The sequence below is a fragment of the Mobula birostris genome, chromosome 25 (genome assembly GCF_030028105.1).
Source record: "Mobula birostris isolate sMobBir1 chromosome 25, sMobBir1.hap1, whole genome shotgun sequence".
In the NCBI taxonomy this organism is placed as follows: Eukaryota; Metazoa; Chordata; class Chondrichthyes; order Myliobatiformes; family Myliobatidae; genus Mobula; species Mobula birostris.
The window spans coordinates 15568716-15585012 of record NC_092394.1 but is presented as its reverse complement, the minus strand read 5'-3'; the positions used below and the strand labels follow the sequence as shown (position 1 = coordinate 15585012).

The 16297-nt window shown below is 39.5% G+C and overlaps 1 protein-coding gene across 4 annotated transcripts in view; it reads right to left on the bottom strand.

The window, feature by feature from the left end:
* akap10 (A kinase (PRKA) anchor protein 10) overlaps positions 1–16297 on the bottom strand; it is a 92658-nt gene that overhangs the window by 38077 nt on the left and 38284 nt on the right. For 3 of the 4 annotated variants that reach the window (XR_011883161.1, XM_072243619.1, XM_072243621.1), the window contains exons 3-5: positions 13255–13590; positions 6431–6616; positions 2498–3067 (exon numbers count right to left, since the gene is read on the bottom strand). Coding sequence is in view for 3 of the 4 variants with exons in the window: in XM_072243619.1 (XP_072099720.1) it covers positions 2498–3067; positions 6431–6616; positions 13255–13363 (865 nt within the window). In the remaining variant the exon portion in view is untranslated. The remainder of the gene's footprint in view (positions 1–2497; positions 3068–6430; positions 6617–13254; positions 13591–16297) is intronic. The other variant, XM_072243622.1, reaches the window with a different exon arrangement.

Below are 16297 nucleotides of genomic sequence, written 5' to 3'. Positions count from 1 at the left end.
AGATTAAGGGAGCTAGGGTTTTACTCTTTGGAGAGGAGGAGGATGAGAGGAGACATGATAGAGGTGTACAAGATAATAAGAGGAATAGATAGAGTGGATAGCCAGCGCCTCTTCCCCAGGGCACCACTGCTCAATACAAGAGGACATGGCTTTAAGGTAAGAGGTGGGAAGTTCAAGGGGGATATTAGAGGAAGGCTTTTTTTTCCCCACTCAGAGTGGTTGGTGCGTGGAATGCACTGCCTGAGTCAGTGGTGGAGGCAGATACACTAGTGAAGTTTAAGAGACTACTAGACAGGTATATGGAGGAATTTAAGGTGGGGGGTTATATGGGAGGCAGGGTTTGAGGGTCGGCACAACTTTGTGGGCCGAAGGGCCTGTAATGTGCTGTACTATTCTATTCTATACTGCCATTTGCAAGCCGAATTCTTCACTAGGAAGATGGAACCTTCTGAACTGCAAACCTTTCTTAGTGTTCCACAAAAAAAGGGAGGCCAATTTCAAATTACACATTTTGTTTTACAATGAAGAAATTATATGCACTGTGATGTATGCTACAGTGACTTTAAAAATTATTAGGACTAGATGGAAATTTAAGACTGAATTCTCATCCTTGTTTCGCTCCAAGAAAAGACTTGCAAATTACACACATCTTTTCCACTTCCAACCAAACTCAAGACTAGGAATGGCAGAGTACCTTGCTTAGGTCCACTGCTCACAGATCAAATCAAATATATGGAAAGTGGGTATTTTGTTTTAGTCTTTCCACATTCACTTCACTCACTACAATTCTAAAACATACAAACTCATTTTCAAGGACTCTGCAACTCATGTTCTCAACATTAAAAACACAAACACGAGGAAATCTGCAGATGCTGGAGTTTCAAGCAACACACATAAAAGTTGCTGGTGAACGCAGCAGGCCAGGCAGCATCTCTAGGAAGAGGTGCAGTCGACGTTTCGGGCCAAGACCCTTCATCAGGACGTTCACCAGCAACTTTTATGTGTGTTTCTCAACATTATGTATTTTTTAAAATTTGTACAATTTAGTTTCTTTTGTACATTGGCTGATTGCCAGTCTCTGTTTATGTATAGCTTTTCACAAATTCTAAGGTACTTCTTTATTCTTCTGTGAATGCCAGATCAGCGGCAAGAGTCGATTTCACTCGTTCTCCACAATTTTCTCTCCAGGGTGCATGAGCCTTTTGCTGTTCGATATAAGTGACGGCCCAGACAGACTGAAAAGACAGGGGGTCAGTCGGGATGAGCGCCAATTTCACTCGTCCTCCATGATGGTCATCTCCATGGCGCTGAGGTTATGAAGACTGGCCCAGCTGCTGTGCTCAATGCCAGCTAATATGATGAACTGATAACAGACATCTCACCCTGCAAAAACTCATTTCAGGGAGGTAGCACCATCAATTTGCGGGAGACTTCCGGGAGAGGTGGGATGTCTGCAATAGAGTAGCTCCTTAGCAGCTGGCCAGCTAGTTTAAATAACGTTAGCTATGCTAATGAACGAATGACACCTGTTAAACTCACCTCAACATGTCTTTTACAGTCTTAACCCACCATGGGCATAGAAAAGTCACTGTTGCAAACAGTGCAGTGAGCAACACTGTCATTATTTTGACCCCTATTAGGCAGGGGTACACTTTAGTGTAGTCTGGGTGATGTACGTTTTATATTTTTCTGGAACACTCTGCCATGGCGCACTTTCACTCGCGTGCTCTCTCTCTCACGGTCGCTTGCGCGCTCTCAAGCACTCTCGCTTGCTTTCTCTCTCGCTCGCTCTCTCTCCCCCTCTCTCGCTTTCTCGCTCGCTCGCATGGTCGCTCTCTCTCTCACTCTCTCTCTTGCTTTCTCGCTTGGTCTCTCTCTCTCATGGTCGTTCTCGCGCTCTCTTGTTTTTCTCTCGCTTGCTCTCAAAAAAATTGATTTTCGTGATATTGTATATAATTTGCGGGCATCAGGGAGCCATTATTAATATGCGGCAGGCTCCCAGAAGTTCCGGGAGAGGTGGGATGTCTGTGATAAGAGGCTTTGGGCCTACTCTGGGCTGCTCAAGGGGTTCAGATGTGAAGACTCAATTTTGTTTCGGAGTGCAGATGTTCATTTCAATTGTTTGCATGATTTGTGTTTTTTTACTTTCTCTTGCATATTGAGTGTTGGTCTTTTATTTTTATTCTTTTTTTCTTTAATCGGGTTCTTTCAGATTCCTTCCTTTGTGGCTGCCTGTGAGTAAGCAAATCTTAAAGTTGTATAATTTATACATTCTTTGATAATAAATGTACTTGAATCTTGAAATGCCTGCAAGAAAATGAATCAGAAGGAGGTATATGGTAACATACACATAATCTGATAATAAATTTGACTTTGACCTATGATTTCAGAAGCTTATTACCAACGGCAATGTGAATTGTAGCTTCAAGAAGGATATAGCACGGAAGAGAAAATGGAAGTAATGATTTTTGAAGGAAAGTGATACAAGCACACTTACTTTTCATCAGCCTGTCTGAAAGTCCTTTAAGCTCTGTTGAATGTGGATGTACCATGGATGTAGATTTGATCGATTCTTCACTTGCATCCTCTGTCTGAATGGTTATTGTTTGCGATGTCCCAACATGTGACAGATTCAGATCACTGCCACCCTGGTTAAATGAGTGATCTGGAGATGCCTTAGTTCTATCTACACAGTCCAAACTTATGGGATTAGTGATACAGAGTTTCTCACTTTGTGAAACCAGATCACCCTTTGCCTCCAGGTCAGGTGAGGTGCTGGAGTCAAGCAATACTGGCCCATCAACATTATGACGTCTGCTTGAAGGAGAGGGAGGTTCTGCTAAAGAACTATGTTTTACTATGTTGAGACTGTGGGCTCTAATGCGAGACCAGCTTGTTGAACGGAAACTTTCTGCTTCCAACCAGAATTTAAGTATATGTCCAACTCCTTGCATCTCCATATACTGGATGATATATGGAAGGGCAACGCTGTCCTGCAAGACTTGCTCAAGGGTCTTTGAAAGTCTGGAGTTAGTCTCTTCGGTTCTGTAGTTCAGAGAAGAGTGACCTATTTGAAATAAACAGATTAAAAGGATGGACATTTTATTCAGGACAATAATTCCATTACACTAAAAGATTTGTGTCATAACCAGAGCATCTTGTAGGAAACAAAAATCTATTTCAAACATATTATTGTGGACCTCCATTTGAATGCTGATTAACTCATCTGTTGACAATTTTCAGATAATTTTTTTTACAAATTTCATTTTTTTTAAATTGTTGGACATAATACAAAAATTACAATGATCCAGAATGGAATAAACCTATTTAAACAGCAAATCTTATCCTTTTCTTCCCCACCCCAAAAATGCAGCATGGCCTAATTATTCTGTTATGCACTGGCAGTAGTTCTATGCATGGAATGACATAATATGTTGAACTCTTGCCATCTGCCACTCTGCTGATAACTAAACCAAGTTAAGTCTTTGGGAGAACTGCCAAAATGATGGTAACACATTTGGTGAATTCATGTTTCGTCCCTGATACGTTTTTACATTGATACATTGATTCCTGGGATGGCAGGACTTTCATATGATGAAAGACTGGATCCACTAGGCTTATACTCTCTGGAATTTAGAAGATTGACGGGGGATCTTATTGAAACGTATAAAATCCTAAAGGGATTGGACAGGCTAGATGCAGGAAGATTGTTCCCGATGTTGGAGAAGTCCAGAACAAGGGGTCACAGTTTGAGGATAAAGGGGAAGCCTTTTAGGACCGAGATTAGGAAAAACTTCTTCACACAGAGAGTGATGAATCTGTGGAATTCTCTGCCACAGGAAACAATTGAGGCCAGTTCATTGGCTATATTTAAGAGCGAGTTAGATATGGCCCTTGTGGCTAAAGGGATCAGGGGGTATGGAGGGAAGGCTGGTACAGGGTTTTGAGTTGGATGATCAGCCATGATCATACTGAATGGCGGCGCAGTCTCGAAGGGCCAAAGGGCCTACTCCTGCACCTATTTTCTATGTTTCTATGTTTTGCTGTGGGTCCAGACAGCAACAATCATCTAGTAATTCTTCAACGTCTGACCTTCTAAACAATACACTGCATCCTGCAACGTTGACGCCTGTCTACATGCATCTCCAATTGGAAAAGGAACATATCCTGTACATCAGTTGTACAAACACCTGGTTGCACAGAAGCATAAAGTGCGCATTCAGGAATTCAGAGAATGCAGCACTGCTTAGTGGGGAAGATGAAGGTTAACTCTGAATGTATTGTTGCGTTGCCTGGGCACATGCGTCAGTACTTCAGCCTGATCTGCTGAGTACTTCAACATCTTTTGCTTCATTTTCAAACTTCTATGGCTCATCATTAAATGCCTTCTAAACAATAATGCATAACTTGAAATATAATGAATCTTTAAAGCAAGCCAAATACACATAACAGAAACTTCCAAAACATGAATTACCAAGGTCAATAATGGAAAAATTTAAACACGAGGAAATCTGCAGATGCTGGAAATTCAAGCAACACACATAAAAGTTGCTGGTGAATGCAGCAGGCCGGGCAGCATCTCTAGGAAGAGGTACAGTCGACGTTTCGGGCGGAGACCCTTCGTCAGGACTAACTGAAAGAAGAGCTAGTAAGAGATTTGAAGTGGGGGGGGGGAGATCCAAAATGATAGGAGGAGGGGGAGGGATGGAGGAATTACTGAGGAAATGCCTGGTCATCAAGAAATTCATACTGAATTTTGCTCCTAGTTGCCTCACAGGATCAGTTTAGTTGCTGCTTTGTACTGGGTGTGTATTCTGAACATCGGTAATGTAGCACAACCACAGATACTTGAATAAGCAAAGCATAGGGAAACATGGAATAAATAAATGCAGGCAATTAGAATTAGAATACGCAAACACAATGGTCAGCACCGATATGGTGGACTGAAAGTAACACATATTAAGTGGATTGGATACCAAAACTAAAACATGATAAGTTAGAAACAGATGTCAAAATCGAGTTCGAAAATCAGTTACACAATTGTGGCTTTGCCCACAAGCCATCCAAACTAACAGACTATGCATCAACTATTTTTTTTTCTGGTCCCCAAATTAAATCAAAATGTCCCATGGTACTCAAAAGAATGGGTAAAAGGTCTTTAGAAAAGTGAGACTGCTTTCAAATAATTGGCATTAATGTGAAATATTACACAAAGTAACTTTTTAATGAGCTCTATGTTTAAAAGAAAACTTAGGGTAGAAGCTAAACATAAAAGAAAATGGTACAAATTATTTCTAAACAAGATTATTTAATATTGAGCGTTCTGATGATCTTTCAAGTTTAGAACCCAGTCAGAAAAATGTGTGGGAGCGGGTAGAAGATGCTTTGATTATGGCTTGTCATAAGAAGACAATGATATAGATTTATGCTGTCATATACACTCAGTAGTCACTTTATTAGATATACCTGTACACCTGCTCATTAATCCAAATAGCTAATTTGAAAGCAACTCCATGCATAAAAGCATGCAGACAAAGTCAAGAGATTCAGTTGTTGTTCAGACCAAACATCTGATTGGGTAAGAAATTAGACACACATGACTTAGACTTTGGAATGATTGTTGGTGCCAGGCGGCGTGGTTTGAGTATGTCAGAAACTGCTGACCTCCTGGGATTTTCACGCACAACAGTATCTAAAGTTAACAGAATGATGGGAAAAACAAAAATCATCCAGTGAGCAGCAGTTCTGTGGGTTTAAATGTCTTGTTAATGAGAGAGGTCAGAAGGGAATGGCAAGACTGGTTCAAGTTGAAAGGAATATGACAGTAACTCAAAAAGCCACACATTACAACAGTGCTGTGCAGAAGAGCATCTCTGAATGCACAACATGTCAAACCTTTAAGTGGAAGGACTACAGCAGCAGAATACTATACCGGGTCCAACTCCTGTAACTAATAAAGTGGCCACTGAGTTTATATGAAATTGCACATGAACATTAACTGGTGAAGGCTCGCAAAGGATGCCTCCTCAATTTTGACAAAACCTTTGAGCACATTTAAGAGTAAATGTAAGGTGCAGTTTACAACAGTTATATTGGGATAGCTAGTTTTACACGTACCTTAATTAAAGATGCAAATCTATCAACACTAAAAGGAAGATAAGATCTGCTCCCAAAGGCATTTGGAATGTGTTGCAAGGGCTGAACAAACACAAAAGCAAAGTACTTGAAGATCATCTTGCTATCTTGAACAATTTGACATGTTGTTAAATTATCTACGATCTCAAAAGCTTTCAAACTGTTGAGGTTATTTGCAATTATAAAATCCTATGGACAATAGTGGCACGACAACTTCGAAAAGTTGCATCATGTTCCTCAGCAAAGGACATCCATGGAATAATTTCATTGACTTAAAGTAAATCATCACCCTTACCCAAGTCTCCAAAATGAGCGGCTTCCATATGAATTGGCTGTTGCTTAAGAACTGCGGTTCTGCCACGTGCAAATGAGTCCATGTTGGCAGAGATGGCATTGATTGCCACATTGCTTGGTCCTGCAGCTTCCAAAAGTGCATGGTTTCTGCTTGGTGATGGGGTCGCTACTGAAACGGAAGCTGGGACTGCAATGGAAACAAAACATCTCAGGAATGAAGTACAGTCAGTAACTTTGCAAAATTATTGTGATGTAATTAACATCCATTTTAAAACATAACAATAGAGGGAAGTATGGGACTTTGTTGCCACCTTCCGAATGGTTTAAATTCCAAGTCTTTCAAACTTACAGATTTTTGAAAACAATTAATGAAGAAAAGACAAAGGTTTGTTCCAAAATCAGTCAAAGATCTTATATGGACTGAATTTGTAAAGTCTAAGCCTTTAGATGGATGCTCCTCATGCACTATCGTTCCGTACTTGTGACCCTCCAGCACCATTAGCCTATAATTTTGGAAAAAATAAATGTACACTGTACTTGTAGCAGGAAGCTGTTATTGCAACAGGATAGATAGCAATTCTTATAACTCAACAAGTTTCTTGTTACATATTATATATAATCTTTAGTTCAGTTACTTCTAGTCTAATTTAACGGCCTAAAAACATTAATGTGTATTAGGGATTCATAACATATCAGCTATGTATCGGCCATTTAGCGGTGGTATCTGTAGTTCAGCTAGTTTTGATATGAGCTGAAGTGAACATAAAAATTTACTAATCTTATTTTGTAAGTTCTGCAATAATTTTAACAGACAACATCTGGGCAGCATTACTGATTATAAAACTGTGCACAGCACAAAGTTTTCTAAAACTCTCCCGAATATATTGCAGTCATATAGGAAAAGATAGAGAAAAAAATCTATCACAGCTTTAATTTCCAGTGAACATGTTATCTTGTACTAACCTACTTTGTTCCTACAAATAAAAATTAATTAAATTTTTTGCTACACAGCAAAATATTATAACTTGGGTAGACTGATAAATCCTTCTCAATTATGATTGCAAGAGTGATGATCGAGTTACTGTCATTGCAAAGCCAGAAATAAGATTTGACATTACATTATAAAAGGGAAGTAAAATAATATGAACTAGAACATAATTTATTAATACAAGCTCCTGGAAGAGTCAAACAATGCAGCTTAAGCTCCACCATTAGCATTCAGGAACAGGCTCCAGGCCAAAGTACTAGTATGTTTCACTATCAGAACAAAGGATCAGAGTATCTGCCACACACAAAAACTTCCTTGTATTCTAAAGTTAATGAAAGTGAAGTTGTAATAGCAACTTTACATTCGCCACTACCTTTCGTAACCATTAACCCACTTGCTAATCAAATATCTATCTTTGCCTTAAAAGTAATGAAGAAACTGCTTCCACTGTTCTTTGAGAAACAGATTGCAACTTCATAATCTTAAATGGTCAACCACTTCTTTTCTGTGACCCCTTAGTTCTGCATTCTTTTGTAAATGAAAACATTCTAGTCACGTCCATCTTAAGACAATCAAGATCTTGTATTTTAACAGATGACCTTACTCAGACATTTCTTCACAAGGCACCCTGTCCATTCCAGGAAATCAACCTCCTCCAAGCTACTTTCATTGCTTGAAAACATTCTCCTTGAAATTAGACAAATACCAAGCACAGCACACCAGATGTAGTCACACCAATGCTCTATGTTACTAAGTTAAAACCTCCTTACATTTATATTCAAATCCTCCTCAATAAATTGTAGCAGTCTGTTAGCTTTCCTATTTATTTGTTGTACTAATAACATGTAGCAGACACCCAAATCCTTCTATATCATAACACTGCAATCCTACACCATTTAGATAGCATGCTTCATTTGGAGCAACCAACAATCTGCTGGAAGAACTCTGAGTTGAACAGTGTCCATGGGAGGAAAGGTACTGTCAATAAAAGGTACTGTCAATATTTCAGGTCTGAACCCTGCATTAGGGCCAAAACATCAACAATTCCCTTCCTCCCACAGTTGCTGCTTGACCTGCTGAGCTCCTCCAGCAGGTTGTTCGTTGTTCTGGATTCCAACATCTGCAGCCTCCTGCGTCTTCTATGCCCCTGTTTTCCTGTCCAAGTAAATAATTTCATATTTTTGTACATAATAAAGCATCAACATTATGGACCATGCATATGACATGGGGGATCATGGTCTCTGACTGTGATTGTTTTGGACAAATTTTTCTACAGAGTTGGCTTGCCATTGCCTTTTGGGCAGTGGCTTTAAAAGACGGGTGGCTCCAGCCATTATCAATACTCTTCAGAGATGGTCTGCCTGGCGTCAGTATTCACATAACCAGGACCAAGTGCACATACAACCATCCACCTCCTGCTCTCACAGCTTCATGTGACCCTGATCAGGGAGCTAAGCAGGTGCTACACCTTGCCCAAGGGTGACCTGCAGGCTAGCAGAGGCAAGGAGTGCCATACAGTAGAGACACATCTCCATTCCTCCACCCAATACAACATACATAACACATTTGCCAGATCTTTGCCTACTTACTTAACCTATTGGAATTATAGCCCATGTTCTTCTTAAATAATTTTCTTACCTGGTTTTGTATTAAAAATTTTAGCAACTACAGTTTTGTTGTCTTTAAATCGCAAAACCAGAGGCCCTATGTCACATTACTTGTTATATCCTGCTGACCAGATAAAGACCCAGTTAAGCTAACTACATCCTATTAGTCAGCCAAACGTTTGACCATAACAGATTATTACCCACAACATGAATCCTTGATATGGCTGCTTATCAAATGCTTCCTGGAAATTTAACCACAGAATATCAATTGGTTTCCATTGCACATAACATTTCTTCAAAGAATTCCAATTGGTCAAACATGACTTGCCTTTCACAAAATTATGTTGATTTGATTGAATGTTTCCTCTGTATGAAAGGTGCTCTGCAGTATCCTTTTTAATAATATTTTTACCCAATGAAACATTAAGCTAATTAGCTTCAGGTATCCTATTATTTTTGTTTCCGTCCCTCTTTGAAAAACGGACTTACATTTGTTATTTCAAGATTTAATGAAACTGGCCCCAAATGTAGGGAATATCATAAAATGCATCAACCTTCTCACTAACCACCTGTTTTAAAGCTCTAGAACAAAGTTCATTGGGAACCGGAGCCTAGTTAGCCTGTAACTGAATTAACGTGTTTAGTATCTTTACAATTCAAAACTAAACATTTTCTGGGATATTACTTGTAAGCTCTGTAGTGAAGATGGTTAATATTAGTATCAGCAGCGTTCTTGCTGAAATGCTGGGGACACAAGAGACTCTAATCTGGAGCAACAATCTGCTGGAGAAACTCAGCAGGCTGAATTAAGGAATTATATAGGATAAGGAATTGTTCTATTTCAGGATTGATGCCGGGAATGTCAACAATTCCTGCACCCCCAACAAGATGCTGCTCAACCCACTGTGCTCCTCTAGCAGATTGTTTGATGAAGTCCTATTGCTTAAAATATTTCGCATTTTTAAAAGCTTAGCTAATTAACCTTGCAGGAACTCTTTGCTTCACACCCCAGTTACAATCTTTAATCTCCCACATCTAAAGACATGCTTGTTGCTGGGCTGATAGAGTGAATTACTCCTAAAAGCAGCAAGCACAGAATCACAGTACATGACTGATGCTAGTTAGAAACTGTTTGGAAAGTCTCCTGGAATCCATTGCATAGATTTCTTATCGTAATTTATAATGTTTTTTATGTATTGCATTTTACAGCTGCCACGAAACAACAAATTCATGACATACAGTACTTCAGTGATATTAAACCCGATTCTGATTTGGAACCTAAATTCAATTAATAGCCCAGTTAGAGTGCTGCCTCCAGTTTAATTTAAAGCAGTTGCAAGGTTTGATTACAAATGCCTGCAATTTAAACAGGTGCTGTAATTGTTCAATTAAAGTGAACAGATGATATTTCATCATGTTCACAGTAACAAGTTTCTGCAGCTTTAAACAGGAAATATTGCCAACACGAGTGTAATTGATAGTGTAAATTTACCATGCAGCAGCTAAGTTTGTCACACCATCAACCCTTGCTGAAAGGATGCAGAAATCCAATAGTGAATTTCCATGCAACAAAATCAGAGCTTCTGAAATCTAACAGCAAGAACATTCCAAAAGCATTTGGAAGAGCATCATTTCACTACATTGGACATAGGACATAATTGAAAGTAGACAATCATAAAGTCATTCTTCAAATCACAAGTTATCAAAATAACTGCTACAACACGACACCATAATGGTATAATTTGAATGGATGAAAAGGTCAAACACAGCAAGATATGACATTCTGAATTGGCAGGCATTCCAAAACTGAGCCTTACATCCTTCCAGGTTTCCTAAAGGCACTTAATCACCATACATTTGACTTGAAGCTATTACTTAACAACACAATTAACCCTGTCAACACAAGTTTAAATCCACCTGAAGTGAAACATTAAATCAAAAGCTTGGACAGTTCAAACTGCAGCATTTTATTTCCATGTAAACTAATTATAGTTGTCAAGCATCACTTTATTGAATCAAATGATGGATTGAATGATAAACACAAGAGATTCTGCAGATGCTGGAAATCCAGAACAATACACACAAAATACCAGAGGAACTCAAGAAGTTAGGCAGCTTCTTTCAAAAGGATTAAACTATCAACATTTTGGGCCGAGGTCCTTCATCAGTTCCTGAGTTTGTTCAGCATTTTGTGTGTGTGTGCTATGATGGATTGAATAAAATAAAATTACTAAAAGAAAATACTTTTGTAAATGCTTCACTACATCAATATATCCCATTGCAATTTAGAGGCTATTAAATACCTCCCAAAAGTGGTCACATATAATGTGGGAAATAACAAAATCAATTTACAGATAGCAAGATCCCACAAACAACGAGATGTGCAAGTAATCTGGTTTAGGTCTGGCTGAGGAATAACTATCAAAGAGAAGGCTGAGGCACACCCATTTTCTTCAAATTATTCTATGGGATATTTTTCTTTCCTAGGCAGCCAGGAAAATGCTTTAAATTCGCAAGCAAGAGATATCACCATCAATAATATAGTATTCAACTGATTCTGAAAGGAATTGCTAAAAACAAAAAATCATGTGCCCAAGTCTCAAGGGACTCAAGCCAAGACATTGACTCAGAAACTACAGTGTTACCATAAACCAAAGCTGACAGTTATATAAGTGGTAATCAACATTTATGGAAAATTAAATCAGCTTCAGGCAAAGCAAAACATATTTTCATTTTCAACATTACAATACTTGTGAGAAATGTTGAAAATATTTTTCTGATGTTGAATTTGTAACTTTGGTATTGTGTTAAAATTTACACTGATCCATCCTTTTCAATTGACCTGCATCATTATCAACATCACTTTTATTTTATAACACGAAGCTCATACTGACTTGATGTAGTTAACTTTTACATTAATACAAATAATGTTAAGTCACCTGAAATGCACTTCAAGAGGCTGGAGCCAGCTCTAGAAAAATGTCTTTATATTTTTAGCTTCACTACAATTAATACTAGGCCAACATGAAGCAGTGTAGCTTCCTCCACATATTTTACAGACAAATGGATTTTCAATTCAATTTATTTTATTTTATTTTTTTGGCGTGTGCGTGTGTAATGTTGGCAGGATGATGTCTTTTTCAAGCCTTTACAAGGCGCGGAGCGAGAGCGAGAGAGCGAGAGACTGTGTGACGCGCCACTCCCCACACAGGCATTACGCAGCACTTTTTCATCTTAGGAGGTCGAGTTGTGATCTTGACACTCTACCCAGCAGGGATGGAAAGCGTACTCGGGAGCAGCCCCAACTGGGTTCGAACCTGGGAACCTCCGTTCCAGAGTCCAGCGCTGATGTCATTGCGCCACTAGCCGGCCCTTTGATTCAATTTAAATTTGGTATTTGCTTTATGTAGGGGTGGGAGGCAAGAATAAGGAGAAGCAGCAAAAGTACATCTCCATCTCCCAGTCAAAAATAACAAGGAGTAGGCCACTTAGCCCTTCAAGCCTTCCCTGACATTCAGTATCATAGCTGATCCATAGTGGTCTCAACATCTCTTCTGTGCCACTTCCCCATAATCCTCAACTCCTCGAATCATTGGCTGGAAGCCTCAATGTTCTGATAGGCTGAAGTTCTACCACCAGCAATTGTAACGCACTTAACTTTGAGAATCCCCGTTTCATGCACATCCTATAGTCAACAAAATCCAAAGAATATCACATTTGTCCATTGTGTGAGCACTCTTACCTAAGAAAGCAACACGTTCTGGTACCACTGAACCACTGGTACCACAAATATGTAGTTTGAAACTCAGGAGAACTACATTGTCTCAATGCCATCATTAAAACAAAAGGGCCCAGTTTCCTTCCTCAAAAGGGATGTAAAGGATCTCAAAGGTATCCATCAATTAACATCAACATAATTAATTACCTTATGAACATCACAGCTATTTGCAGGATCTTGCTTTGTACCAGCTTTTATTGTCCTTGTTTTGTTTAACTTCTGCAGTGTATGACATTTCAAGCATTAACATCAGTTTCAACTGTTATACTGAATAATTGTGCTGCAGAATTAGCCCTTCCAATACAGTTGGAACATCAGCATCTACTTGTGGAAAATTGAGCAGGAATGCCCAAACACAAAAAAAATAGGGCTAATCAAACCTGGCTGACCACTGCCCAATCTGATTACTGTAATTGGCACCTGGCAGCACCTGTCCTTCCGTCACTACTCACCGATGCCCAGTTTGAGTATTTCCAGGATCACTTGAGAGTGGACTTCCATCACAACATAGGACACAAAACTGAATGCTGGAGGTGAAGTCACCGTGATTCCTCTTGACATCAAATCAGCATCTAAAATCAATGAGCATTAAAGATGCACTCTAGTTGTTGAAGCCCAAGTTGAACACAGGAAGATGGCAATAGTTGTGGGAGGTCAATCATCCCAGCCTCAGGACATCACTACAGGAGTTCTCCATAGCACCAACCATCTTCAGCTGACTTTCTTATCATCGCTGATGATTACACAATGTTCAATGCCATTCACAACTTCATAGCAAATGAAGCAACCTATGATAAGAAGCAGCAAGATCTAGATATCAGAAATAAGCAGAGAAGTGGCAAGTAACATGTACACCAGAATACCAGACTTTGACCATGTCCGACAAGAGTCCCACCACTGAAATCCTGGGCCTCATTACTGACCCAAAACTCAACTGGACAGCCATACCAGAACCATGGCTAGGAGGGCAAGTCAAAGGCTGAGCACCTGTTGTGCAGTGCCCCACTTCACTCGCATCCTACCAACCATGTTAAACATTCATTCCCTCCATCATTAACGCAGTTATGCCATCAACAAAATAAACTGCAATGCCACCTTCCAAACTCATGACCTCTACCAGCGGGGGAAATGGACAGGAGGGGCATGGGGACGTACCAACTGCAGGCTTTTCCCCCAACATCACACACCATTCTGATTTATAAATACATCACAGACCTCCAGGCAGAGGGAATGTAGTTGCTCACCATCACCTGCTCAAGGGCAATTAGGTGAAGGACAATAAATGCATGTCTTGCAGGTGAAGCCCGGATGTTAAAAGCAAATTTTTAAAAATTAGTCATGGCTACAAATTGGAACTGTACAAGTCTTGTAATATCAGAAGTGTTGCCTTTCAAATAAAAATATCCAACTACTAAAGTAGATAGAAGTTCTCAGGAATTTCTTTTGATAAACACACACAAAATGCTGGAGTAACTCAGCAGGCCAGGCAGTATCTATGGAAAAAAGGCACAGTTGACTTTTCAGGCCGAAACCCTTCGGCAGGACTGGAGGAAAAAAAGCTGAGTAGATTTGAAAGGTGGGAGGGAGGGGAGAGAGAAACACCAGGCGAAAGGTGAAACTTGGAGGGGGAGGGATGAAGCAAAGAGCTAGGAAGTTGATTGGTGAATGAGACAGAAGGACATGGAAGAAAGAAGGGGGGGGGGGAAGAGAGCACCAGAGAGAGGTGATGGGTGGGCAAGGAGCAATATTTATCTTTTAGCTAACATTATTCAATTACTTACTTGCTGTTAAGAAAAGTTCAAAATCTGTTACCATTACATGGTCCAACAATAAATCAAACTTTGTGTATTGCTAATAAACTCGAAAAGTCACACTGAAGCCAATATGCTTTTACACAACATATATTTATGCCTGGGTCATAATACTGTGCCCAATCCAAGAACAGACCCCTCAAATCAGGCAAACATTTGGTGCAGCATTGAAATTGTGGAAGTCAATGTGGGGCAAGGATGGCCCGGGGCAGTTGTAGCCAAGCGAGCCCTTTCAAGTGAGACTGCTGGAGATACCTCTGCTTATTACAGACAAGATAGTGTAGTATTCAAGCTAAAAACATGAGGCCTTTGTAGTGAGACTTTTACAAAAAGGACTACCTAAAGTATAGCATCCCTTTACACAATAGGGGGTGCAGGAAAAAGTTGAGATACAGAAGGATATTAACTATACTAACACTAATGCTCTATTGTCTTTACTAAGATCAAATAACTTCAAAATACCATAATATTTTGATTGATTTTAACACCTCTTACTGTAAATGGCAATTGATCATGCAAGTTAAGAAATAAAACATAATTTGCAATAATCAATATCTGTACTGATAAGCCAATTCTGTATAAAAATAGCAGTTTTCTATTCCGACTTCAGAACAGTGTTGGTGACAGGGGCCCATGCTGTTCTCCTTGTGCACAAGTAAAATAAAAGGGAATGCTTGAGTTGTAAAAGTGCTGTATTCTGGGCCTAGTCATTTTATCATTGGTGCTGACAGTAATTTTAACAAGATGATACTACATTTTAAATAGAGATGTGAAATTAAAGATTCACCCATCTAAAGGATTCCATATCGGTACCTTAAGACCATATGAGATTCATACCTCACTCCCACCAATGTTGTTTATGGGTGACTTCTACTAATTAACCAGTAGCAGCAAGTGGTCATTCTATTAAACATGGATTGCACTCTTGTTATTCTGCAGATAACAAAAACAACATGAACATTATTGTAGGCTCTGGCAATGGCCCCTCTGGAAATAACAATGTTGGTGGAAGTTTACATTTACAATTTTCAACTTATAACTAGCTGAAATACCGCATAGCTGATTCACACTCTGGATGAACCAAACAAGTACAGGTGTGTGTGTGTTCCTGCTCTTTTGGTGACTCTGAAACAAATTGGAGGTTTTAAGACCATATGACAGAAGGAGATTGAGGCCAATTAGCCCATTGAGTCAACTCTGCCATTTGATCATAGCTGATTTATTTTCCCTCTCAACTCCACACTCCTGCCTTCCCACAGTGACTTTTGACACCCTTATTAATCAAGAACCTATCAAGCTCCACTTTAAATATACCCAAATGAATGAGGCCTCCACAGCTGTGGCAATGAATTCCACAGATCCATCTCTGGAAAAAGAAACTCCTAATTATCTGTTCTAAAGCAACGTCATTCTATTCTGAGGATGTGCCCTCTGGTTCCAGACTCTCCCACTATTGGAAACACCTCTTAGGCCTGGGGTCAGCTTGGTAAAACTCTGACAGTTTTCCATATGACTCTTCAGCTGTTATGCTAGTTGAGCGTCAGACCAGGTGATATTTGATGCACTCATCTTCTGTTCACCAGGTTTCCAGCTCCCTCACTGCCATTCTGTTCCCTGGTCTGTCAGTTCCCTTTAAACCAGGTTCACAGAAAACTTATGTACTGTGTAACATTTATGAGTTAAA